Source organism: Littorina saxatilis, linkage group LG12, assembly GCF_037325665.1.
Source record: "Littorina saxatilis isolate snail1 linkage group LG12, US_GU_Lsax_2.0, whole genome shotgun sequence".
NCBI classification, from domain to species: Eukaryota; Metazoa; Mollusca; class Gastropoda; order Littorinimorpha; family Littorinidae; genus Littorina; species Littorina saxatilis.
The window spans coordinates 51,609,436-51,635,722 of record NC_090256.1 but is presented as its reverse complement, the minus strand read 5'-3'; the positions used below and the strand labels follow the sequence as shown (position 1 = coordinate 51,635,722).

The following is a 26,287-nucleotide window of genomic DNA, read 5'->3' as shown; positions in this document are numbered from 1 at the left end:
TAGTTTCAACAGCATTCCTCGGTTTTATTCAAGAAAGAATTCAATATGAACTCAATAGACTCACTCTGGTTCACAAGTGAGTCAAAAACTACAAATCGGAAACAAAAATATAACAGCTATATTGTGTGTGTGTGTGTATGCACGCATGTACAAGTGTGCGTCTTCCACGTGTATTGTGGGTCACACTCATGCGTGCACACACACCCACAATAAATGTGTAAGCAGACCTGGGAACCCCTAAAATGCACCTGGAGTACTTAAAAAAAAAAAAACTTGTGTATTTTACTAAACAGCTATAGCACTGCAAGACACTGTTGAAGAATTAATTTCCTATAGTTTGTTCCCTGCTTGTTTAAGTTACTGCAACACGGTGGCGTAGTGGTTAAGGCCCAATGAGCGGATTTTTTTACCGATCGTATTTTATGAAACTAAGCGTACAAAATACGGCCAAATCGTATGGGTTCCCAGGTCTGTGTAAGACTCAAACTCATGCACGCATGTACACACAGCCACAATACACACAGAAAACTCATGCATGCGTGCACACACATCCGGTCCACAATACATGTGGAAGACACACTCGTGCATGCATGCACATTCTGCCAATGCCCTGTTCAGGCCCAGTCATGGAGACTGTTTCCTAGAACAAAGTCCCCAAAACCACAATGAGTTATTCGAACATGCAACCATGATCTGTCATATGCTTTGATTGGGGGCAGGTGGTTGGGGGTGGCAACAGCATAGAGATTGAAAATTATGCAGATGGACAAAAAACATTTCAGTATACAGCATGGGACCTATGTCCTCAAAGCAATATATACGAGTGTCTTGCAGAGTACAAGCTTGAAGTCAAAAGTCACCTCACAAGAACATTTCCAAAAGGAAACAATAGCAGTCTGAAATCAACAAAACTGGAAGATTCTGTGGCCAGACTTTCTTTAGACTTGCGTGCACGAATCAACATCACCACATGACACCTCATAATTTCATAAAGAACATGGTTTGACTTTTTCTACTGAGCTTCAAGAATGTGCGAACTGTCAGGGAAGTAGGCCAGTATGACGTTTAAACAAAATAGCAACAAATACGTCATTAAGTTCACAAAACATTCCAAGGTACATGATTGTACAGTCCTATACCTGTGTGTGTTAAAAAAACAAAACAGTTTGCAGTGAGCAATGTAGCTCAGGTCAAAACAGAAAGTGCAAAACATTATTTCCATAAAGACTCAGACCTGATTACCACCAAAATTTCCTGGTGTACAAATGAGGCTAAAAATGTGTACAATCAGAATTTTAAGGTGTACAATTCATTCTCGCGATACACACTGTGCTTTATTCCCCCCTCAAACCCCATTATTTAAAGACTGTAAATACATGTAAGAAAGAATTTGTGCTGAAAGTAAATTAAAACATTTTTGTGGAGAAAAAAAAACCCATACACTATTAGATATTTGAAAATGTGACACAAAACAAATGATAGAAAAACATAATTTTTATTTTTGACCTCTGAGGAAAATTTGCATCAGTTGCTGTCAGCAGTATTGAGTCAGCCCTTCATTTCTGTCACTGCACTGGTCAGTATTTTCTGGTCTCATACAGTCCTCTTTACACATTGCTTTCTAGGCTCACACAGTCCTCTTCAGACTTATATGGGTGGTTTTCAAAAAAGTAAGAATTTTCTTGTCCCTGTACTTTCATAAAATCTTACCAATAAACGTATCAGTATTTCTCGATGCAAATTGTTTTATCGTAAAGAGCAACCATTGTACAAGAAGTGGGGTCTAACTTTTTTTATCAAATATTGCTTTTGATTATTACTATTGTCCATACAATATCGAGTGGGTGGCTAAAAATAGCTGTCCCACGTAAAACATGGTAAACTTGAACTGTCCATAAAATTCTTGAAAAAAAATTCAGGCTGTCCAGAAAAATTATTTTTAAGGTTATTTATCCATGAACTTTACATTTCAAATTCTATTTACCCCTTTCTGCCAACAGAATGAAAGAAAAAATAAACTGAAGATGAAAAAATCATTGTCCCACGGTTTCATGTCAGTGGTGTTACCATCACACAAGTTTGGTGGAAAACATTGGTTTCCCCCCTTGCTATCCATCTTTATATTCGCTGAGAGTTCCTTCCCTTTACCCTCCATAACTTGAATGCAGAGAAAGCCGGCACTGTGAGCTGTGGACCATTTACAAGCCTTTGGAAGCGAAGCAGGTAAGGGTATGTTTGTAAATATTGTCAGTGGTGTTACTAGGTGCAGTTGCAATAAAACACACTCAGGGGAGAAACTGATAGCTCAGTTAGTGGTATTAGTAAACCACTTCCACATGGTGCAAGAACTTTGGATCACGCATGCTTGGGGGAGCAGTCATTATTTTTTAAACTGCATTTTGTCAGTGGTGTTACCGTCAGTGGTGTTACCATGCTGTAGGGTAACACCACTGACAGAATGGTAACACCACTGACATTCGAAGGTCTTTTTGGTGTATTTCACACAGCAGAGACGGGCAACGTTAATTGAAAAGACTACTGGAATGCATACATGGGAAAGAGGATGCTAGGGACTGGGCAGGATGCTTAAAGAAGTAGTTGCTGGTACTTTATGTAGCGTGGAGCTATACATTGCAAGTTATATATCATGTTATATCAATTGTAGCATGCATTATAACAAACACATGCTAAGTATGTACACTTTTGTCCTAGGAGCTGGCGTATATACCGCAGTCATGGCCCCGGTATACATCCCAGATGAAAGAATAACTGATCAGATTATTCGCTCTGCATACGAGGCAGAAGTGATGAAGATAACTAAAGCCGGGGTGTACATGGGCATTTGGCAAGTGTGTGCAGTGTCCAGCATTTTGAAAAGTCCAGTTTTTTCAGTCCACCCTCAAACTGGCAATCCGATTGTCCGGTTTGATCTTCATAGACTGATTCTACCACGACTTCACAGCGCCTTGAAAGTCACTCCTGGATGTCAGCATGATGACCAAGGTATCTCAGCCACACCCAACAATCCACTCGTGATTATGTGGACGACAACAAGACAGGACATGACCAAAGAACACTGGATAGCAAACCATTTTGTGGTTGCAGTCCCAGAAACAACAGACTCTGTTGGGAAGCAATCAGCCAGACCAATGTCGGATCAGATGTTTGATGTCCCACCCCCAGGAGAGTGTAAGGGCCTCTGGGTTCTGGTCCAGTATGAGCGAAAGCCGTATCCTGGGGTGGTTGTGGAGGTTGATGGTGAAGAGGTCTATGTGGACTGTATGAATGCGGTGGGCAAGGGATTTACTAACACTTTCTTCTGGCCCAAAACATACCAAGATCTCTGTTGGTATGACCATGACAAAATTCTGGCCGTCATCCCACAGCCTGTTCGTACTAGCAATGCAGCAGACCAGTTTTCAGTTGATGAGGCAATATGGAGAGCGGTGGTGGGAAAGTTGAAGGCTTGAAGCATATGATTTTCTGCAAGGGTATTGTCAACTTGACGAGGTTCTGGTATCAAATGCACCGCAAGACATTGTTCATTTTTCTACTACCAAGCCTTTTTTATTACTGCCATGCATTCTGTCAAGAAACGCTGCCTGAAGAGTGCAGGTGCACATATTACTGTAACTTTCTTTTGTGCCCAGGAAAGAAATGAAATGAGATGGATGCAAGCATATCTCATTTGTATTACTGCCTGTTACTTTTTTCTTTATTGTCATGTTGTATTTGCTTGCATTTTCCCCCCTAAGTTTTCTGTTTGTGCGTGTAATCTGTTTGGAACAATTATTTGAGCTGTCGCATTAACCATGTGCATTTGCAATGTGCTACATTTATGTTCAAGTTGTGAAAATGGCATAACGATGATGTCAGTATGCCATTAGTGTTACCAGTTGTCAGCGGTGTTACCAACTGTCAGTGGTGTTACTAATGTCAAGTTTTGTTACCTTTTTGGAATAAGTTTGTGACATTTATGCATAAAACCTGTTCAAAACAATGTCAGTGTTCAGTTTTAACATGAGCATTACTGATAAATTGTGTTGTTCTTGAAATCTCATTACAAATTCTTTAATGAATGGTGTTTATGTCATTGGTGTTACCAAAAGTAATTTGTTTCACTGTTGCCTACAATGAATGTACCTCTGAATAGTTAAAGTTATGATAATTTCACTTTATCAGAAGTCTCTTTTGGGTTTCAAATTCATAATGAATGTTCATGGTGACAAGTATCTTATTTCCAATTTATAATAAATTCAATTTTTTTATGATGATTGTCAGTGGTGTTACCGACTGTCAGTGGTGTTACCGCTATGTCAGTGGTGTTACCATGCTATTTTTTAATTTTTGTCCATAATTCCTTGGACATTTTAATCAGTACAATGCTTTGTGTTTATGCCTTTAAGTCCAAAGCATACACAAAAAAATAATCGTAAAAATTTTATCACTCCTTCATCTGCTCCGTGTGAAAGACAATGATAAAAAAACAGTAAATCAGAGCGAAAGGCACATTTATGCTCTGAAACCTGATATTTCAGTGCAGCGATACATGTTCAATCATGATCAATTGGGAGATCATCTTTAGGCTCTTCAATCCATATGCAAATCAGTATGAAATCGCCTTATTTTGTTTGATAAAAAAAAATTCAAAACATGGTAACACCACTGACATTTTTTCCTTGTTTATTTTCATTAATTATTTTTTTCTTCTCCACTGTTTTAGACAAAGAGTGCCCATTTTGTGTTTTGAATACTTTAATGTTTCCTTAATTATTCTAACTCACAAGAAAGTTGATTTGATTAAAGTCATTTTGAAAAATTCATCTGTCTGAAAATTCTTACTATTTTGAAAAGCGCCCATATACCTTTTTTTTTTTTAATAATTTTTTTTTTTTTTTTTTTTTTTTAAATAATTTTTGTTTGTTTTTTGCGTATGATTTTAATGTCTGGCGTATAATCGTACAGCGGTCTTCAATTTCGTAAGATTGTACGCAAATTTCGTACAGTAACCAGGTCTGAAGACTGCCAATGTAAAGGAAAACTACATACCGTTTAGAAAGGATCTCTAAAGTCCAGTGTTGTGGAGTAAAATGAAAAATTGTGAGTTTGTGTAGTACACCTTAGATTAGTATTTTCCCAATGTATCATTTTTATAGACATCTTTCTTTATTTGGTGTTTAACGTCGTTTTCAACCACGAAGGTTATATCGCGACGGGGAAAGGGGGGAGAGGGGATAGAGCCACTTGTCAATTGTTTCTTGTTCACAAAAGCACTAATCAAAAATTTGCTCCAGGGGCTTGCAACGTAGAACAATATATTACCTTAATGGGAGAATGCAATTTCCCAGTACAAAGGACTTAACATTTCTTACATACTGCTTGACTAAAATCTTTACAAAAATTGACTATATTCTATACAAGAAAGGGTAAAAGGAGAAACAGAATCCGTCAGTCGCCTTTTACGACATGCTGGGGAGCATCGGGTAAATTCTTCCCCCTAACCCACAGGGGTATTTTTATAGACAGAAACGTTTTATTGTAAGACAGAAAAAGGCTTGGGCAGCTATTTCGCTAACCAATGATATCTCAACATATGTGAGTTATGAAAACATCTGACCTGCTTCGAAAACTTGTACACACTGTACAAAGCTCTTTATTTTTTTACATTCCTCATCACTTGTGAATTAATAGAACATCCAAACTGCTTCAAAAACTTATCAATCTTTTGCACTCAAAAACATACACATATTTAAGTAACTCGAAGGTCAAAGCCCTGATGACTCATTTGCTTCCACTTTTGGCTGTGACCCTGACCTACAAATTACCTTGACCTTGAAGGCTGACGTCAAGGTCAAACAAAACAGAATGACAAACGGGCACTGTCAACAGCAGCAACAGACCATAAAACTGACCTATTTTCTATGCAACCTTGACCTTTGAAGGACAACTGAAAGGGATGACACTTAAGTTTTTATCTTCAACAAAAATCACCTGAAGTTTCATGGTGATACAGCTTCAACTTGGCAAGAAATGGTCAACTTTGATCTGAAAATACAACATTTCAACATTTGTATCACCTCCCTGACCTTGACCTTTGGATGTGGTCATCAAAACAAATGTAGTCAAAAAGGTGGTTATCCCTCAACTTGTCACATACTACCATCATGCCAAGTTTCTAGTGTTCATGGTCATCGTGAAAAGACAAACGTTAAAGTTGTCCACGAGAGAGACAGACGATGGAGAGCGAATACATAGGCATACTTTTTGCTTCGCAAGCGACTCAAAAAGTGTCAAATTTGGCCTTATTCCTGTATTTGTTTCTTTCATTGAACACCTTTGTCTTGACAAGTGTAATTTTCTCTTTCTCAGGCAAAGTAGAGTTTGAGAAAATTGGGTGCTCTGTGAGGAACTTCTTGACTTCAACTACCCCTGGCAAAGATCCTTTACTGCCAACCCCATGTGCCTTGATATAGACACTAAAGAAACGAGAGACTTCCTGTTCATCACGCATGTTCCAAACATTGTATTTCCTTCCTGACTTTCCGCCACGATTTTGCTCCGACAGTGAACTTTCATCCTCAGGAGGCTGCCGACCAGGATCTAATGATTTAGACATGACTGACCTTGGCAAGGAATTTGGACTAGACACGACAGATCCTGACAGGGAATGTGAACTAGACATGACAGATCCTGACATGGTTTTTGAACTAGACATGACAGATCCCGATAGGGAATTTTCATCCTCAGGTTGTCGACAAGGCACTACTGAACAAGACATGACAGGTCCTGGCAGGGAGCGTTCGTCTCTTAGAGACTGCTGGCAAGGCTCCAACGAACTAGAAATGTCAAGTCCTTCCACTGAACTTTCATCCTCAGGAGACTGATGACCAAGAATCGACGAACAAGGCACGACAGGTCTTGGCAGAGATTTTTTTCCCGCCGGAAGCCGCTTACCAGAACCATCAATTGATGACAAGAACCCACCTACTTTGGTGATTTCTGTGACTGCCAAAGGGCATTGGTACACATGTTTATTGATGTCTGCACTGTGACCCATGTGTCTGTAAAAAGACTCTCTCTCTTGGTCTGGCACGTCAAGAAGGGCAAAGAGGGTTGATGCACGATGTCTGAATTTGTCTGCAATCAAAAGCTGTGGGCTTTCTAACTTGTCCGACATTGCAGTGGTGATCGTACTGAGTGAGTTCCATCCGACAGCATGATCCAGGGAACCTCCTGTGTTTGGGAACAGAAAAACATTTTCTGAGTGAATGTTCGCGTTCCCTCTTTCTTTGACCAATTTCCGCAAAGGCTCCACTGTGTCCACTGGGATCAACAGTGGCACTAAACGTTTGCTGCCTTTCCCTGCCATGTATGCCAATTTGGTTTTTTTCAGTAGAGAAGCTTCAAGAGGATCAGAGACCTTCTGCACTGTGTTGGGAGCAATCCACTTTTCCTGTTCAGCATCTTCCCATTCTGTAAGTGTCATGCGTGCGGGTTCACCGCCCCTCCTTGCATTAAACATTGTGAGACGACATACAATCAAATTGCGCATCCACACAAAGTCATGAGTACCCCATAGTTTGTAATCATCCTGGAGTAGTTTTTGCATTTCTGCAAGAACAAATTCCTTGAGATTTTTGACATCCTGTTCAATAGGCATACTTGCTGGTTTCCTCAACACACCTCTCCTCTGCTCACACTCCACCTGTGCTGTATAGAAAATGTAATCCCAGTGGAGATCCAACACATCCGAGAAATACCCTATTTCCTTGGCCTTTTCAAGCTCATCGTGCTGGGTGTAAAGACCCTTTAAGACTTTGATAGCTTTCTTCAGCGTAAAGCCTATTGCCAGTTTGAGCCCAGACTTCTGTTGACGACCTTTTTCTTCTCTTTGAGTTAGATCTTGTATTGCTTGTGTCAACTGATCAAAGTGCTTTCTTGTGAGGACATCTTCTCCAGAAAGCTCTGCAGAAGAAAGCCTATTGACAGCCAAAATAACATTCCCCATTCTTCGCATTTCAGACATGACAACTTTTCTCTCTTTCTTTACAGACTTCATCCATAATTTCTGTCCCATCAGTAAGATAAGGTGATCTTTTCTGCAGAGCTTTCCACAATCATCATCTCGGAACCGTTCCAAAACCTCTTTCTGAAACTCTTCCGACACCTCAGCAGGTTTACTTCCATCGAAATACACCGCTCTTGCTGAACTGCTGAAAGTGTGACTGCAATGCTTTTTGTGCTTGTGTATTTGTCTATGGCTGTAAAAGCCTTTACAGCCGCCACACATGACAGTTTTTGCAGTTCCCTGTGCTCTCTTCTTTATAAGTTTGTCGTTTTCACATCCCCCTGCCTGAAGATCAACATTTTTTCTGTAAATCCCTTCTTTACGCAGACCTTCGATTGCACGATTTTGCTCTACAAAAGGAAGTGCTAAAGCAGCTTCAACACCCTCTTCATTTCTGTGTTTTTTGATCAAGTGGCGCTTCAGCTTTGACATGTACATTCCACAGTATATACAGGGTCTGTTCGGTTTTTTCCCTCTCCGCTCACCACCCTTGTCGCCATCATTTGGTGTGTTGACAGCACAGTTACCATCATTTGGTGTGTTGACCGCAAGGTCGCCATCATTTGGTGTGTTGACAGCACAGTCGCCATCATTTGGTGTGTTGACCGCACAGTCGCCATCATTTGGTGTGTTGACCGCACAGTCGGCATCATTTGGTGTGGAGTCTTCTTCAATCCCCCCCACAGTATCGGCAGCGTTGTGTTTGGAATCTGCAACATAACAGAAACATTCTTGGTCACATAATTTATAAACAATTTTACCCCCTTCACTGACCCAGCATGATAATTACTCGGTCCTCAGTGTGCTTCCGGTATGACTACAAGACGAGAAATTCTCCGGCCTATGAAATATGTACTTTCACTTTCTCCACACAGAGCATGCAAACATGGCACTGAAGGGGTTAAACAAAGTCATGACTTTATATCACATGGAACCACTTACAGATCCACAGTACCTTCACAGTAGGTTCACACATCTGCATTCTTCACAGACCAAGATTTTCTGATTGCTTTCTTTTCTTTCTTTATTTGGTGTTTAACGTCGTTTTCAACCACGAAGGTTATATCGCGACGAGGGAAAGGGGGGAGATGGGATAGGGGAAAGGGGGGAGATGGGATAGAGCCACTTGTTAATTGTTTCTTGTTCACAAAAGCACTAATCAAAAAATTGCTCCAGGGGCTTGCAACGTAGTACAATATATGACCTTACTGGGAGAATGCAAGTTTCCAGTACAAAGGACTAAACATTTCTTACATACTGCTTGACTAAAATCTTTACAAACATTGACTATATTCTATACAAGAACCATTTAACAAGGGTAAAAGGAGAAACAGAATCCGTTAGTCGCCTCTTACGACATGCGGGGGGCAGAGAAATAAGGATGTGGAAAAGAAGACTTTTGGTAAGTGAAATAAAGGTGATGGATCCAGTCAGGTAGAAATAAGACAACAAGAAAGGAACTGGAAAACTGCAGGGAATAGTAGGGAGAGTTTTCTTGGAAGGAAATATAGGTGAAAGGACTGGTAAGGCAGAAATAAGACAAAAGAAGAGAAGTAAAGGGGTGGGGTAGCTCTGTGGAAACATGATGGCGACCCCATGGGAGCTTTTCTGATTGCAAGAATCTGCTTTTGTGAAATGAAGTTTAGTCACATTCTTAGTCACATTCTGTCACTGTTGATTGGGTTTGTTTAACCACTCAAGTTTCAAGTTTTGTTTAAGGACTCGTAAGAGCCAAATCAAGACCCTCCTGCTTAAAAAATGTATGTCTAAGAATTAAACTTTTCCGAAGAGTTTCAGCACTAATTCAGTAGAAACTTCCAAAATTCTGAAAACAAAGTCTTGAGAGAGTCACGATCATAAAACATATGTCATGCACCCAAAAGGTGAGCACATTCAAACAACTACAATGGCCAAGCCCTTCGGTGCTGTTCATGAAAATGGACTGAGAGGTCAGTCTTGGACTACGACTCAAGGACTGGCAGTCGTAGTCCAAGACTGACCTCTCAGTCCAACTTCATGAATTGCACCACGGATGACTCACTTGCTCTATTTGACGATACTGACATTGACATCACCCTGACCTTGAATAATCTAGGTCATTACAGCTCGTAGTTACTCAAAATGGTACACTAAAATGTTGAGCAGTTTGATGTTTCACATCAAACAAAACAAATATGGATAGCACCCTTACATTACCCAAACCCCATCCATGACCTTGACCTTGCAATGTCACATTTCTTTGGATATGATAGTCCAAGGAAAATGTTTGCCATGCTACAGCTGATAAAAACAAACAGCCACATGTGTTAGGGGCTACTGTGTGCTATTTGTCATGTGATCTGGTAATTAACCGGGCTGCTTTTGCCTGCTGCTTTGTCATGTGTGAGGCTGTAGCATCTGTGAGAAAGAGAAGGTAAAAGCATTCAGATTTTGTCTGAGACTACGCACATGCACACTCCCCCTAAACTTTAAAATGTGTCACGCTCACAGACCATCTGGGAAGCTAGGGGCCAGAAGATCAGTTGATAGAAAAATAGTCTGTTTACGGTATCCCGACCGACCCTATTCTTTACCCCCCACCCCTAAACTTGTTCCCCATTTTTGTTCAGAAGGAAAACAAAAATTGAAGCCTAAACAGGAAGGGTAAAGGGGCAATTGCTCATGTTAAAGGCACAGTAAGCATACCTGTCAAGCTCTTGTGGACTCTCACCATAAGATTTTGCTCACAAAACCATAAGTTTGCACCAAAAAGCATAAGACAACATGCAAAATTGCAGAAGTCGTTAGATTAATCACCACAAGAACTAAATACATGCACACACACACACACAAAAGAAATCAGCCTTATTTCACACAAAAGAAAAACACACTTTTCTCAACACTGAACTGCACTGTTTTGTGTCATTTTGAAATGCAAAGCATGTTTAAATGTAAATTGTACCGAGAATCACCTAAATTGTACAAAGACAGTACGTACACTTCCAACCAGACACACATTTAGTGATTTACACCGTACCCCTCACAAAATGTTACCAGAATGCACAAAAACACCACATGATAGTAAAGGCACAAGACAAGTGTGTTTTAACAACACTCATTCATTGAGCACAGTGATTCAATCATGAATGGAAACCCCCACCACAATGTTTAAAAGAGAACATTTTAGCCAAACAGAATATGTAAAACACACAAGTTACAAGCCAGAAACTCATGTGTGTCTCAGCAATCAGGGACAAATACCAGATCAACAAAAATATGACATGTAAATGCTTTAGTTTGAGGTCGCGCATGTTCTAAAAACAAGTCGTATAATGATCGGTTGTGACAACCATCCGGTGCCAACTTTCGCTCTCTGCCTCTTCGAAAATGCATCATAACGCCCTTATTTTTATTTATATGGCTTCACACTTGGTATAACGTGAGAAAATATTGTGTAGATAATAGAAAAAAAATATTACATCTAAATTGCTTTGGTTTGAGGTCGCGTGTGTTCTAAAATCAAGTCCGACATGATCGGATGTGACAGGAATCCGGCTACTTTCACTTTCGATCGTTAGCTCTTCAAAAATGCATCACAACTCCCTTAGTTTCATTTCTATGGCTTAAAACTGCGCACAACGTGAGAAAATACCTTGAAGATACCGAGAACAACAACTATAGTACATGTAACTGCTTTAATTTGAGGTCGCGTGTGGTCAAGCATGGTCGCACAGTACTCGGTCAGATCGCGCTGACAGTGTGCACATGCGCGTTGCCTTGTACTTCCGCCGGATCAGTTACTGCGAGATTTTGTAGCTGTTACTTTGTTCTCGGAAGAACCTTTGCGATCTTTATTTTATTTGACCAAATTGTTTTGTAAAAACTGTAAGATCTTCGGCATACGCCGTAAGACTTGAAAAACATCAAAATTCTGTAAGAATTACGCGAAAAACGTAAGACGACAGGTATGAGTAAGCCTCCCGTAAACCACCACAGATACTGTCAGGCTCAGTTTACACACAGTACAAACACCCTTTCATTTAAACACTCACCGCTTGAGAACATCCTAGGTGCCCTCCGTAAAGAGCAAGCAATTTTCAAAGAATTGTTTTTTGCGTGGTTTATCTTACCCCTGAGCCATCGTGAAACCATGTGATCCAGTTTACTTCTTTTCACAATTTAGTCGTCAGTTTGTGATTTCAATGTCACTTGCTCTAAGCTTATCTGCAATAGCACGTTATTGTAACAAACGCTGGGCTGCCATTCACACGAACTAGAGCGGTGCCAGTAGAACTTGAAAGAAAGCAGCGACATGCAGAAAGTTCGTCTGCTTGAGAAACACGCCTTGCGTGACCTGCACCGGGTTCCTTTTTATAAAACTTTCAAAACTTCGAGTTGTACTGATCTTTTCTTGATGAAAAAAGAAATCTTTTATGATTTAAGAGTGTTTGTGTTACAAGCTGTCAATTCATTATTTAGATTTTAAAAGTTAGTTCTAGCGCCAAAACGAGGCGCCTGATTATCCATTCGCATAGTCCACAAAAATAAATTCTTTGAAAATGTCTCACTCTCGACAGAAAGCAGCCAGGATGTTCCCGTTCGGTGAGCGTTCAAATGGAAGTATGCTTGTACTGTGTGTAGAGGCTCGGGGAGCTCCGTGATGGTTTACGGGAGGCTTACTGTGCCTTTAAACTTCCGTTCATTCAAGATGTTTGCTGAACGTAAGTTCTGAAAATGGAAGCGAATTGCCACGTGAGTCATGCGCTTGCCGTGAAGCTTGAAAAATGTGATAAAAACAGGGATTGATGTGAACAAATGAACTCATTCTCGGTGAAGAAGGAAAAAGTGGGAGGGGAGAGAGAGGGGGAGGGGGTGTGTGTCTGAAGATCTACTAGATTTGATGTGTTTAAGAGAAGGCTGTTTGCCAAAAACATATCTAAAGGACCTCATAGAGGGAGACAGAGAATTTCATTTTGATTATCCAATGAACACGACTTTTTACATGATCACTTCAAATTATGTCATTACTATAGTAGCTGATGTACCTGGCATTGCCAGGGACAGTAACAGAAAGGGGGCATGAGAGAGAGAGACAGAGAGAGGGAGAGAAGAAGAGAGACGTGTGGCCACAATGGCCTGCTCTTGCCTGCCTGCCTACCTTTCCTTCGGACATATCCGGCCTTCCTTTCGTCAAATACCCTTCTATATACGTATAGATGGCTGCTCGCGGCATGTACCAACTATCTTAGGCCTAAAAAAGTGTTTGTTTAAGGTATCCCGACCTTCCCTATTTTTCCCCCCCGACCCTAAACTTATTTTTCCATTTTTGCCGAAGAAAAAAAATGAAACATTAAAAAATCGAAGCCAAGAACAAAATCTTCGCACTTAACCGCACAGACGACAAAAGGGAGGTAACCCAAAACACCAAAGAGTAAAGGGGCCATCACTCATGTTAAACATCCGTCAAAATGTGCTAGTACTTTGACAACTTGACGCGAAGCGTCTTCAATCTATTAAAAGAAAAAGAAGAAAAAAAAGACCTACATACCCTTTTTGGGGGGCCTATGTTACCTTAAACAAACAATTAAATTTTTTTTAGGCCTTTTCTGACCTGAAGTGTGGCTATTACTTGCAATGCATTACTCACCCAAACATTTTCTTTTCCTTGCTGGTTGTTCTTGCTCGTCAAAGTCACTGCTTGATAAGTCACTGCTTGGTACAAAGTCTTCACCCTATGATAATAAAAACAATTACAAATTTAATTTTTTAGCTGTTTATTTCATCTTTGGCCCCATATGAAAAAAATGCAGACCTGTACGGCCTCATTTGGGTCCGTACTGTTAAAACATTTTTTTATATATTTTTTTTGAAGATGGAAAAATCGGACTTGAACCGCTCTCACATAACTGCAGCGGTTATCATACTAACATTCACACATTTGCTTATGTTCACCTGTACTGTTATTGAAACCATGTACTCTTATAGTCATTGATTTTCGTGCAAAATGCAACCCCGTACTATTATTCAACTCTGTACTGTTATTGATTTTCGTACAAAATGTAACCGCGTACTATTATTCAAACCCGTACTATTATTAGGAACCCAAGAGTACTTTTTCACTACCAAAAGTTACATGTGTCCGATTTGCTTTGAATGTAAACCGGAACAATGCGATCATATCTAAAAAATAAATTGCACGATGTTCATTTGCTAAACGATCCATGTGATGGGGTCAATTTGGACGCTAACAGTCAATGATGATACTCCTTGCAAACACGGTGGAAAACGTAAATAGGGCTTCACTTGCAACTGAACATGGCGTTAAATTCATGGTTGACATCTGCCGTGCGTTTCATTTTGCGTAGCTGGCCAAGATAGAAAACAAAATGACCACAGCAAACTAAGCTAGCAAAGATTGGAAAAATGAAACGGTCGAAGTTAAGTCAATGTAGCACCTCCCGAGCAGGCTCGTGAAGTAAAGCTAGCATGCTAGCTTTGCTTCGCAGACAGATCGGCAGTGAATCGGCTCATCTTACTTTTCTACAAAGATACTCGCTTTGCTACGTTTGAATATGGGTTTATTTTCAAATATGTACTAAGTATGGAAAATCACTTTTGAGCAACTGCTAGTGCTAGCTGGCTACCCGGCCTCACTCGGCACACATGTGCGACTTTTGCGTTGTGCACGACACCGTCGCAGCAGCGCCTCCAAACTTCCGCTAGATTATTCCCAGGGGTCCCCCTGGGTACTTCCACCAATGTTTGTGACGATGCAACAGTTGCTTGACTGTCATTGGTATTAGAGTACAGATCTATCCATGACCCCATCAATATTTCGACCAATTTATTCAGTTATTCTTCTGCTAACATATTCAGTTATAACCACATACCATAAGTAATATACTTACAGAAGAGTAGTCATCAGCCGAGTCCTGCAGATCTATCAGTGGCAACCTGCAACAGCAAAAAAGGTTCAATTTCACTGGTTGTTTACCCGTAAAACGCTGTCTGAGTTATGTTATACAGCTGAATGAAATCACCTCTGTAGCGTTTGTACGTTCAAGTCACACTAATACACTAGACGCCCAGGGTACTATACTGTTCAAAAAAAGAAACGCATAGTTGCTACTTGCCAAATTTGTTTTATTTTTCGAAAAAATTAACAGAAAATCCAATATTTAGATTATTTGTTTGAAATTTGGTATGGACACAGTTGAATGCACACACAGTTCATTTGCATCTTCAAATCAATCAGTCAATCAATACGATTGGGTGCCGAGGCTGTCAAGTCAGTAGGGGGTGTGACTGCCTTGAGCAGCAACAACTGCCCGGCACCTTCTGGGCATGGACTGGATCAGATGCCGGATATCTTGCTGTGGGATGGTGTCCCACTCCTCCTGAAGTGCCTGCAATAGATCGCGGTGATTTGCCGGCGCTTCTTCTCGCCTGCGCACACGTCTGTCCAATTCATCCCAGAGGTGTTCTATCGGGTTCATGTCTGGCGACATGGATGGCCAGGGAAGCACCTGGACATGGTGGTCGGTGAGGAACTGGGTGGTGAGTCGTGCTGTGTGCGGGCGAGCGTTGTCCTGCTGGAATATGGCATCCTGGTCAGCCAGAAGAGGAAGGGCGTGTGGGCGCAGAATTTCCTCCACGTATCGCTGGGCAGTTATGCGCCCTTGGACGTGCACCAGGGTGCTCCTTCCAGCGGTATTGATCGCCCCCCACACCATGACGCCTCCACCACCATGAACGGGTGCCTCATCCACACAGTTGGGCGCGTAACGTTCGTTTAATCTCCGGTAGACCCTCCTCCGACCATCATGTCGCTGGAGCAGGAAGTAGGACTCGTCGCTGAACCACACGTGTCTCCAGTGATTCCGGACGGTCCAGCGAAGGTGCTGGTTGCCCCACTGCACTCGGTTCTGGCGATGGCGGCGGGTGAGGACAGCTCCTCTGTGAGGTCTGCGAGCTCTCAAACCAGCTTCATGCAGGCGGTTCCGCACGGTCTGGTCCGATAATCGGTGTGGCCCGGGGAGAGCCTGGACAGAAGATGAGGCCGACAGGAAACGATTCCGGAGGTGGCGGAGCCGTATGAAGCGGTCGTGAGCAGCAGTTGTCGCCCTTGGTCTTCCCGCTCGTGGCAAGTCAGCAACGGAGCCAGTGGCTTGAAACCTGACCCACAGTCTACTGATGGTGCTCTGGGACACGTGGAAGTGCCTGGCGATTGCACTTTGACTTTGGCCTGCTTGTAAACGACCCAATGCAATTTGGCGGTCTTCTCTGCTCAATCGGGCCATCTTTCGTCGCTGAATTGTCGTCTGATTTCTTTGTGGCGAACAATCCGCTTTTATGGGTTTTGGAAGACATGGTGAGAGCTCAATATTCCCCGAGTTTCACGAGATTACACTGAAGCATGACGAGTGGTCATGCCAAATGAGCAATTTTGACATTGTAGCCACTGATAACGCATGCGTCACGTGCAGAGCTCACTTGTGGCAATGGACGAAAGGTCAACGACCAGATAAACATTTTCTGCAGTTTGGTGGATATCCTTGTAGCCATATAACTAAATTAACCAAATATTACAAGCTATGCGTTTCTTTTCTTGAACAGTATAGATGAGATAAATCACTGTGGGTTACCCTGACCACCAATTCGGCGCAGCGACATCGTGGTGTTGTTTATCACTTTATGTAGTCCAGCCATCCCAATTCAACACAGCGATATCTTGGCGTTGTCCTTCACACGGCTACTTAGTCGACGCGGCGACTCTGGCGTAGTCCGTGTCATGAAGTCCGGTTAAAGGTGTATGATCACGTTGCCTCAGCTTCGTGCATCTTTACTTGATTCCTGCGTCTGCTTTCAGTAGCTCTCGCGAAAGACGGTCCCCGTCCGTGGAAAGACTCCTGTGGACTTAATTCTTAAGTCAGTATTTCCATTGGTACACACACACACAGCAATTCAATCATCATCCACCCTGGGCCAAAACTACTCTTCACATTCAACCACACGCACACTCGAGTTATTTACATTGCTATAATGAATAGTGATATCAATACCACATCCTTGTCTGAATTAACTATTCACACATTAATAAGAAGGTTGTATACATTGCTTTAAGTTCAGCTAACCTACTATGGGTCTTCTCGGGACTATAATAATAAGGATTTACATATTCAGAAATCGTCTCATATAACGAATAAATAATACAGCAGCGTGTTCATTATCTAGTTATGGCCTTTGGCGAAACAAGTCTTGGAATCGCTAACAGTCTGTATATCTCCTTCATGAGATCCGAAACAAACTGAGTTCCACAGTCAGAGACAACGACCTGAGGACAGCCCATTCTTGCAAAGACTGAGAACAGCGCCTCAGAAACCAAAACCGTATCAATGGTCTTCAGCGGAATTGCTTCCGGGAATCGAGTCGCAGTATCTACGATCGTCAACACATAACGGAATCCTGTTGAAGATTCAGGTTTGAAGGGACCAACCAAATCAATGCATATCTTCTTGAACGGGACGTCGACAAGAGGCATCTGTTGGAGAGGAGCAGTAGGGACTCGACCCTTGGATGAAGTTTTCTGACACACATCGCAAGTTCTACAGTACTTGCCTACGTCACGCCTGACGCCCGGCCAAAAGAACTGTGTCAAGATTCGCTTTAATGTCCTCCTGGTACCAAAGTGACCAGTCATGAGGGCGTATTGGGCTGTATGGAGAACTTGATCTCTCAGAGAAGTAGGAACGACAATCTGAAAGACATCAGTCTTCTCATGAAACACTCTAAGTAGCAGCCTGTCTTCAATGACGATAAACGGCTTGATCTGACTGGAGATCTGCGGCTCTTTCAAAACCTGTTGAAAACATTTCCATAAGGATTCATCTCCGGCCTGTAATTCGGATAATCTCCCTGGGGTAACGTCCGACACAATACTGCTTTCAGAGGTTTAACTGCCTCTTTAGCTTTCGCCTTTTGCAGCCTAGTGGAAACGAGACTAACCTCCTCTGGGACAATGGATCCTCCACACCCTCCAGACACAGAAACGACACCTGGTAGGTTTCCCAAAATGAGATCTGCCACAGGATCGTCGATGACGCAACATGTCAGAACACCTGCAAAATAAGGAATGTCCACCAACACATCAGCCAAGGGAAATATCTCGATGTGTCCCCCAAATGACAGACAACGCTGTTCCTGTCCTTTGAACTGATCATCACAAACTAAAGCCCGTTTGACACCAGCAGTAGTGCACCCTGTGTCCCTCAGTACTGTCCCTGAACAAGAAGAGCAAACGCTCGATCGAGTCACTTTCGCAGTTCTGAATATTATATGAGGCATCAGATGGACAGGAAGAAATTGCTATTCACAACACAATGAGTCACGTTCACATAAAATTTGAGCCCGGTCACTTTTATAGTTTCCGAGAAAAGCCCAACGTTAAGTTGTGTGTTGCCGAACAGAAAAGGCTAGTTATCTCCCTTGTTTTTCTGATAACGTTCGTAAAAGGCTACAGATGTAAATACTTTGATGTAAAGAATAATCCTACAAAGTTTCAATCACATCCGATGAACTTTGTCAAAGATATAAAATGTCTAATTTTTCCTTTGACGCTGACCTGTGACCTTGAAAAAGGTCAAAGGTCAACGAAACCATCGTTAAAGTGTAGAGGTCATTGGAGGTCACGACTAAACAAAATATGAGCCCGATCGCTTTGATAGTTTCCGAGAAAAGTAGTCAAAGATATAAAATGTCTAATTTTTCCTTTGACGCTGACCTGTGACCTTGAAAAAGGTCAAAGGTCAACGAAACCATCGTTAAAGTGTAGAGGTCATTGGAGGTCACGACTAAACAAAATATGAGCCCGATCGCTTTGATAGTTTCCGAGAAAAGTCCAACGTTAAGGTGGTGTCTACGGACGGCCGGCCGGCCGGCCGGACAGACTAACACTGACCGATTACATAGAGTCACTTTTTCTCAAGTGACTCAAAAACCATTGATGGTTACCATTTCCATGGGTGCAACCTGGAAAATTCTCAAAACCTGCAAAAGTTGGGGTCCAGGGTACCGGCCCCTGGCGGGGTACAGGGGCAGTGCCCCGTTGGTGCGTTGTCCACGAAACTCGCCTCGACCTGCACCTGAAGACTGTTGTCTGCCACGATCCGAAAAAGAACATCAGCCTCCCCGATATTCTCGAGAACCACCCACGTGACCATTGTTCCCAGCGCCAAGACTTGTGTCTGCAACTCCAACTGAAAATATAGACATCTGATTTCCGCGCTAAAGTTTTGTTGAGATGAGCTTCATGGTAAAGTTCAGCTGCTTCACATAATGCAGAAACGTCACCCAGCTGACGTTCCCTTAAGAACACGGTCAATTCTTCTGAACAACTCTGAAGTATCTGCTAACATAAGAAGAAGTCCTGCAAACCTTCAGTAGTGTTAGAAATACCCGACAACTCAGTCCATCGGTTGAGCAAGTGACGACACTGGGTTAAAAACGCTAAAAATGACTCGCCTACCTCGGGACGAACATCTTGGAAACGCTCTCTGAAACCCTCCTCTGTGCATTGAAACTTTCGAAGAAGATGGGATTTACCCCATGAAAGGGTTGGTTCTCCTGAAATGGAATGATACAGCGACAAGGCACTACCTTTCAATAAAGCAGCTAAATAGACAGGCCATTTATCCACATCCCAGCCGCACGCCGAAGCGTGTGTTTCAAACCTAAACAAAAACGCATTAATGTCGTCTTTGTTTTCATGAAACATAGGCAATTTTGATTGGTGAGGAACAGAAGTATATGAATGAACAGCCTTTACCGTCTGAGCTCTCCTTTTTAACTCTCTCAGTTTCAAGGTCTATATCGCTTTTCCTACTCCTAGTCTGTTCTCTTTCTTTTTCAACTTCCAGCCGAGCCAAACTGCCTCAAACTTAGCATGCTCTTTTTCTTTTTTGACTTCTAGTCAGGCAAGCTCTCTATCTGTCTCAAACTTAGCATGCTCTTGCCTCTCTTTTGCTTCTGCATCTCTTTTTTCTTTACGTTCTTCTCTGGCAAAATGTTGCTGTTCCCTGACAAAATCAGTTAAGTCTTTTTCTTTAAGACCCAGTTCTTTCCCACGAGACAGCCACATATCCCAATCCTCACTCATGTTGATATTGTATACATGTCACAATACTGTAACAAGTTACGTTATAAAACACTTTACACTATCACCCTAGTGTGCCTAATTATAAGTCAAGCAACAATCAAAGTATAATCAACAATTAAAGACCCAAAAAATCGTGAAAGTTCTGCGGAAAAAGAAACAAAACCTCTTAACGCTACGTACAATGGAGAAATGGGTTCACCAATTGTCAGGAATGAAATTAATTAAAATAGTGAAAGACAGACAGAAGGATGTCACTAATGCGCGTTCGTCATTCTCCTCTCATTCTTTCTTTATTTGGTGTTTAACGTCGTTTTCAACCACGAAGGTTATATCGCGACGGGGGAAGGGGGAAGATGGGATAGAGCCACTTGTCAATTGTTTCTTGTTCACAAAAGCACTAATCAAAAATTTGCTCCAGGGGCTTGCAACGTAGTACAATATATTACTTTACTGGGAGAATGCAAGTTTCCAGCACAAAGGACTTTACATTTCTTACATACTGCTTGACTATAATCTTTCAAAAAAATTGACTATATTCTATACAAGAAACACTTAACAAGGGTAAAAGGAGAAACAGAATCCGTTAGTCGCCTCTTACGACATGCTGGGGAGCATCGGGTAAATTCTTTCTCGTCCCAACCAATATGGGACTCCCCCCTAACCCGCGGGGGGTCTCCTCTCATTCATTCCAACAATAATAATAAACAATTAATGGAGCTCAAGGGTTTATATAGCTCAAATATATGTATAGCACGGATATAACATATATATAATCACACGCTCAGTCACACTAATCCACTAGACGCCCAGGGTACTAGATGAGATAAATCACTGTGGGTTACCCTGACCACGATTCGGCGCAGCGACATCGTGGTGTTGTCTATGTAGTCCATCCATCCCGATTCAACACGGCGATATCTTGGCGTTGTCCTTCGGTCCTTCACACGACTACTTGGTCGACGCGGCGACTCTGGCGTAGTCCGTGTCATGAAGTCCGGTTAAAGGTGTATGATCACGTTGCCTCAGCTTGATTCCTGCGTCTGCTTTCAGTAGCTCTCGCGAAAGACGGTCCCCGTCCGTGGAAAGACTCCTGTGGACTTCATTCTTAAGTCAGTATTTTCATTGGTACACACACACAGCAATTCAATCATCATTCACCCTGGGCCGAAATTACTCTTCACATTCAACCACACGCACACTCGAGTTATTTAAATTGCTATAATGAATAGTGATATCAATACCACATCCTTGTCTGAATTAACTATTCACACATTAATAAGAAGGTTGTATACATTGCTTTAAGTCCAGCTAACTAACTAGGCAAAGGCTATACGCACTCCGAGTGAGAGTCAGTGATTTACATAGTATATGTTTCTAGGTCGATACACACTCTGTCACTCTAAGTTTGTTCCAAACTTTGACAACAAACTGCCATGAAGCATCAGTTTCGTGTGTGTGTGTTTGTTTTTGTCTGTGTTTGTTCCCAGCGTACTCCGATACCTTGAATCGAAAGTGAAGCGTATCTTCGCAAAATGGCGTCGAATGACGCTCCGAGTGTTGATGCGGTTCAGTGTCGTAAATGTATTCTACGTTACAGCAAAGGCCGTGCAACATGAGATTGTTTTTGTTTCTTTGTACTCTTATAAATACAGTAGAACTCCCCCTTAGCGACCCCCCTGTTTACGACCACCCCCTTTTTACGACCGATTTTGCTACCACGGATGCATTCTACTATATAATGAACCCCCAATGAACGACTCACCCCAAAACGCAACTAACGACCGAGCTTTTGTGGATGAATTACGACTTTCGCGCATTTGTAGTCGAGCAGACGAAAACAATACATGGCGGCTCTTGCTCCTCGAACTATCGCGAGACGAAAAAAAACCTAAATCTCGCGCACGATAGAATCGCGGCGACTTCCTTAGGAGTCGGGAAGACGCAAATCCTGTGTATCGTCAAGGATAATGACTCAAAACGCGACTTACGACCGAGCTTTTTGGGATGATTTACGACTTTTGCGCATATTTCGAGCAGACTAAAACACAACATGGCGTCTCTCGCTCCTCCAACTATCGCGAGAAGAAATAAAAACGAAATCTCGCGCGCGCGAGATCCTGATACATCCGTTTTTTTCTGCACACTATCTTGTCACGACGACTGTCTTGTTGACAAACGAAGATTTGTGAAAGAAAAAGAAAAGCGCCGACTCTTGAGTAGAGAGCTAATAAAGTAATCGCTAATCGAGCGAAGTGGCAATCCGCGGCGACTTCCTTGGGAGTCGGGAATATGAAAATCCTGTATGTCGTCAAGGATAATAAGGACTCGGTGTCATCTAGATGGTGAGAAGGATAGCGAAGCGAAAGTACGCAAAGAGAGGAGCCTGTGCGAAGACCTCAATGATCGTGGTCAAGTTTAGCGATGCAAGGCGACGAATCATTCATATGAGCGGAAAGATGATTCGGGAGAAAAGTCGTTATGCTATCTATCGAGTTAGGACATTCGGATTTTACTGGTTGCGCCACAATGTCAAATGTGCTTCACTCAGCGGGGAGCGAGCATTACGCGTCGCCATGAGTAAATTTTCTTTGAAATTTGAGTTCAAGTTGTTCTGCTGTAATGTGTTTGGGTGTGTGTGTGTGTGTGTGTGTTTTGATATGACAGTAAACTGCAACTGTGTGTTTGTGTGTAAACATGACAGTACATACACTGCAACCAAATTCATGACCGACCGGGCAAAAACTCAAACCCCCCTTTTAAGACCCCCCCTTTTTACGACCTAATTTTCAAGGTTTTTCCAAAGTCGTAAACAGGGGGTTCTACTGTATAATCAACTACTCTGCGCTCCTATCGCAAAGTGGTGTCGAATAGCAAATTCGCTTCGCGACCAGAAGTTAAAGCCGGAGTGTATAGTGGTCAGGTCTTGTATACACTCCGAGTGCGTATAGCCAGTGTGAACCAACTATGGGTCTTCTGGGGACTATAATAATAAGGATTTGCATGTTCAGATATCGTCTCATATCAGGGTTTAGCCGGGAAGAAAAAGACAATGGGACATTTGTCCCCCTAAAACAAATTCTGATGGGACTTTACATAGTCGAAGGCAAAACGCACAAATTAAGCAGGCTAGGCGGTCCGAAAATGCTTTTGTCGAAAGATGCAAAATAGTGATATTTAGTGCCATATGATGATATGAGAATTTTCCAGTGTATCCGGTTAGTGTGTGTGTGTGTGTTTGTCTGTGTTTCGATCGATATCGCTTCTGTTGACAGTTTTCACAGAGGTAATCGCGCAAGCACAGAGAGTTCACAGAATTGATTGAATACTAATGAATTACATTTTAAAAGCAAATCACATTGCATTTTACAAACTCACAAGTTGTTCGGCTTGGCACGCGTTTTTGCCTAGCTCATTCCGAACATTGTACTCCCGTGAAAAGTGTGCATGGGGTGGCGCAGTAAACTCTTTGACGCACTGGAGGGACATTTTGAGATGTTATGCGCCAATGGCGCAAGAGTAAATGAAACCATGTATCATATAACGAATAGATAATACAGCAGCGTAAATATTATATTGCCATGAACAAAGACTTTACATCATCAGCCACAGTCAGAAATATCACAAGAAACAGCCAGTGCTTTACTGTGGAGTGTACTAAAACACCAGTGTACAGGCTTGAGAGCAGACGGAGGCGAGCGAGACTAACAACCTTCTAGTTCTACAAAGTCCACCACGGCCTTGTCGCAGTGAAGAGCAACCACGCACCAAAGCCAAGCCCACCCAAGTGCACGACTAGGCAGATCCACGCTCTATCCTAGGAAATCCCCCACTCTAGGACAGCCTACAGGCAGAAAACATTCTTCCTGCGCACCATTCCAGAGTGGAACCGCCTGCCTGTAGAAACTGCTACAGCGCCATCCTTTCAGGCCAGGCTGGCAACTCTCCACTGACCCACCACCCCCAACCTCCCCCCCCCCCGCTGAACTTCTTCATAACTCCACCCCTGACCAAGCAATAGACCGGAACCACCATCACCCAAGCGTAGCAGATTCATCACCATGCTGATGCTGGCTACCTACCACCAAGAAAGAAAGAAAACAGGCACTCTTTTTTTCACAAGAACAGTTATTCACTTATTGACTGGAACAACCTTGATGACAACACGATCCAGTCGTCAACGGTCAACGAGTTCAGAGGAAAACTGCTAACCGCTGATTAAAACACCAAGTGCTCTCCCCAACTTATCCGCCAACGAATATTCCCAAGTTTGGGACCTGTTCAGGCTGTTGGCGTAATACATCAAGATCAAGATCAAGATGATTCTAGAATTTCTATATCCATAGATCTACGACCGGTTTTAAAAGCGTAAACGTTGACACGATTCAACCCTTGCTTACACGGAAAATGTACCCTTGGATGATTACTCTGCACTAAATTTCAGGCAAAAATACATCAATCAAAATACTTACATTTCATATTCCTCGCTCATGTCGTCGCTTTCATCTTGGAGCAACAGCGTGGGGTCCAAGTCGGCCATGATGATGACGTAAGACTTCTTCAGCACCGCACACAATGATAGTTACGCGTTTTAAAATTCGTCTGAAATTAGTCAAAGCGATTCCAGACGCTTCCATTTATATCTAGTAGCTTCTTGATTTAAAAGAGTTAACAAAATTGAATACTTGTAATTTAGAATACCAGAGTTCTAATTTTCGGAAAAAAAATGCCATCTCGATCTCCCTCTTGCTTCAATGACGAAAGTGCATATGGCTACCACTGATCTAAACAAACTGTTGCATACTAACGAAATGGCACAGCATGTTGAACATGCAAAGTTAGAATCTTGACTGTGGCCAGAGCATGTAGTGCACAATTTGATGAAAACAATCCTCCCCAATAATTAATTATTTTGATAATTAATGTTGTCGCCGTAACGGTAGCATTTACGGAAGTCTCCCCAATGAAAACAAAATTGAAGGGCATATATCTCTATTATAATGGATCCAAGAACAGCTCCAAACTGTTTCCCGGTTTGTTCATGGGAAGGGGTTCGCGATGGCGCAGTGGATAGGGGAATATCAAGACAAGGGAGGCAAATGGGGGCTGAAACAATAGGGCGACGCGTTTTTCGTCGCCCTATCACCTAAGTACATAATTTTCATATATTAGGGCGACACAAGTTCGCCCCAACTCCCATTTGTATAAGTATATATATATATATATATATATATATATATAGCTATTCTGATGGACACGTGGGGGGATTCGGGGGCTGTGATTGGATGGTCTCGCACATCCCTTTTCCGATCATCAAAGCATAACGCTACGAAAGTTGGCCATTTTTGCCGATATCCAAACGATATCGGCAATAACAAAGACGCATGGTTCCGGTTTCTTCCACGTGTATAAAGTACACGCATACCTCGCCAGGCTTGTGTCTGTGGCTAGTCGACAGACGATGCAATTTGCTTTGTGTGTGTTTTTGTTGTTGCTTACTGTACATGACATACATTACGTGTAAAATCCAGTTCTTTAACTGGCAGCAAACCTTGCAAATTTCCAGAAGCTGCAATCTGAAGCGACCTATCTCTGATTTTTGCAGACGATCTCTCCAATCACCAATGTTTAACACAAAATCAGCAAACTCTCCTGTCACATAGAACGTCCATTGTGTAGTGCAATGTTGAAATGAAGTTACCGGTCTGAAACATTTCGTCGTTTCTTCTGAGACAATCCTTGTTCTCTTATCATCTACAGATTTACCGCAGTCTTCACCACGCGAATTCCCAACAGAAGTCAGACTTTCGAACATACAATCTACGTAGGCAAGCATGATACGTCATAACGTCATATGATTCCTAAGATATTGACGTAATGCTAAGCATCCGGTTATCTTGAGTTTTCTCCGTAATACATGTCCGTGGGTTTTTCAATGTTCGGTTATTTCCGTGGCTTCATGCAGAAAGGGAACCGTCGTCTGCAATCAATGACATGGACCATTCTGGTCCTTGTTGCTGACAAAAACATGATTTTAACACAGAATTTAATGTCAGAATAGCTATATAAACGCTATTGTGTTTTCATCG

At 42.2% G+C, this 26,287-nt stretch overlaps 1 protein-coding gene across 1 annotated transcript; it reads right to left on the bottom strand.

The window, feature by feature from the left end:
* Positions 1-21,190, bottom strand: LOC138983134 (uncharacterized). Its single transcript, XM_070356542.1, has 7 exons — positions 21,044-21,190; positions 19,119-19,302; positions 18,053-18,165; positions 17,320-17,906; positions 14,956-15,055; positions 13,695-13,779; positions 1-8,778 (listed from the first exon to the last, which is right to left on the bottom strand). The coding sequence occupies exons 1-7, from the start codon at positions 21,188-21,190 to the stop codon at positions 6,281-6,283; spliced, it is 3,714 nt and encodes a 1,237-aa protein (XP_070212643.1). The 3' UTR covers positions 1-6,280.
* Between the last annotated feature and the right edge of the window lie 5,097 nt (positions 21,191-26,287).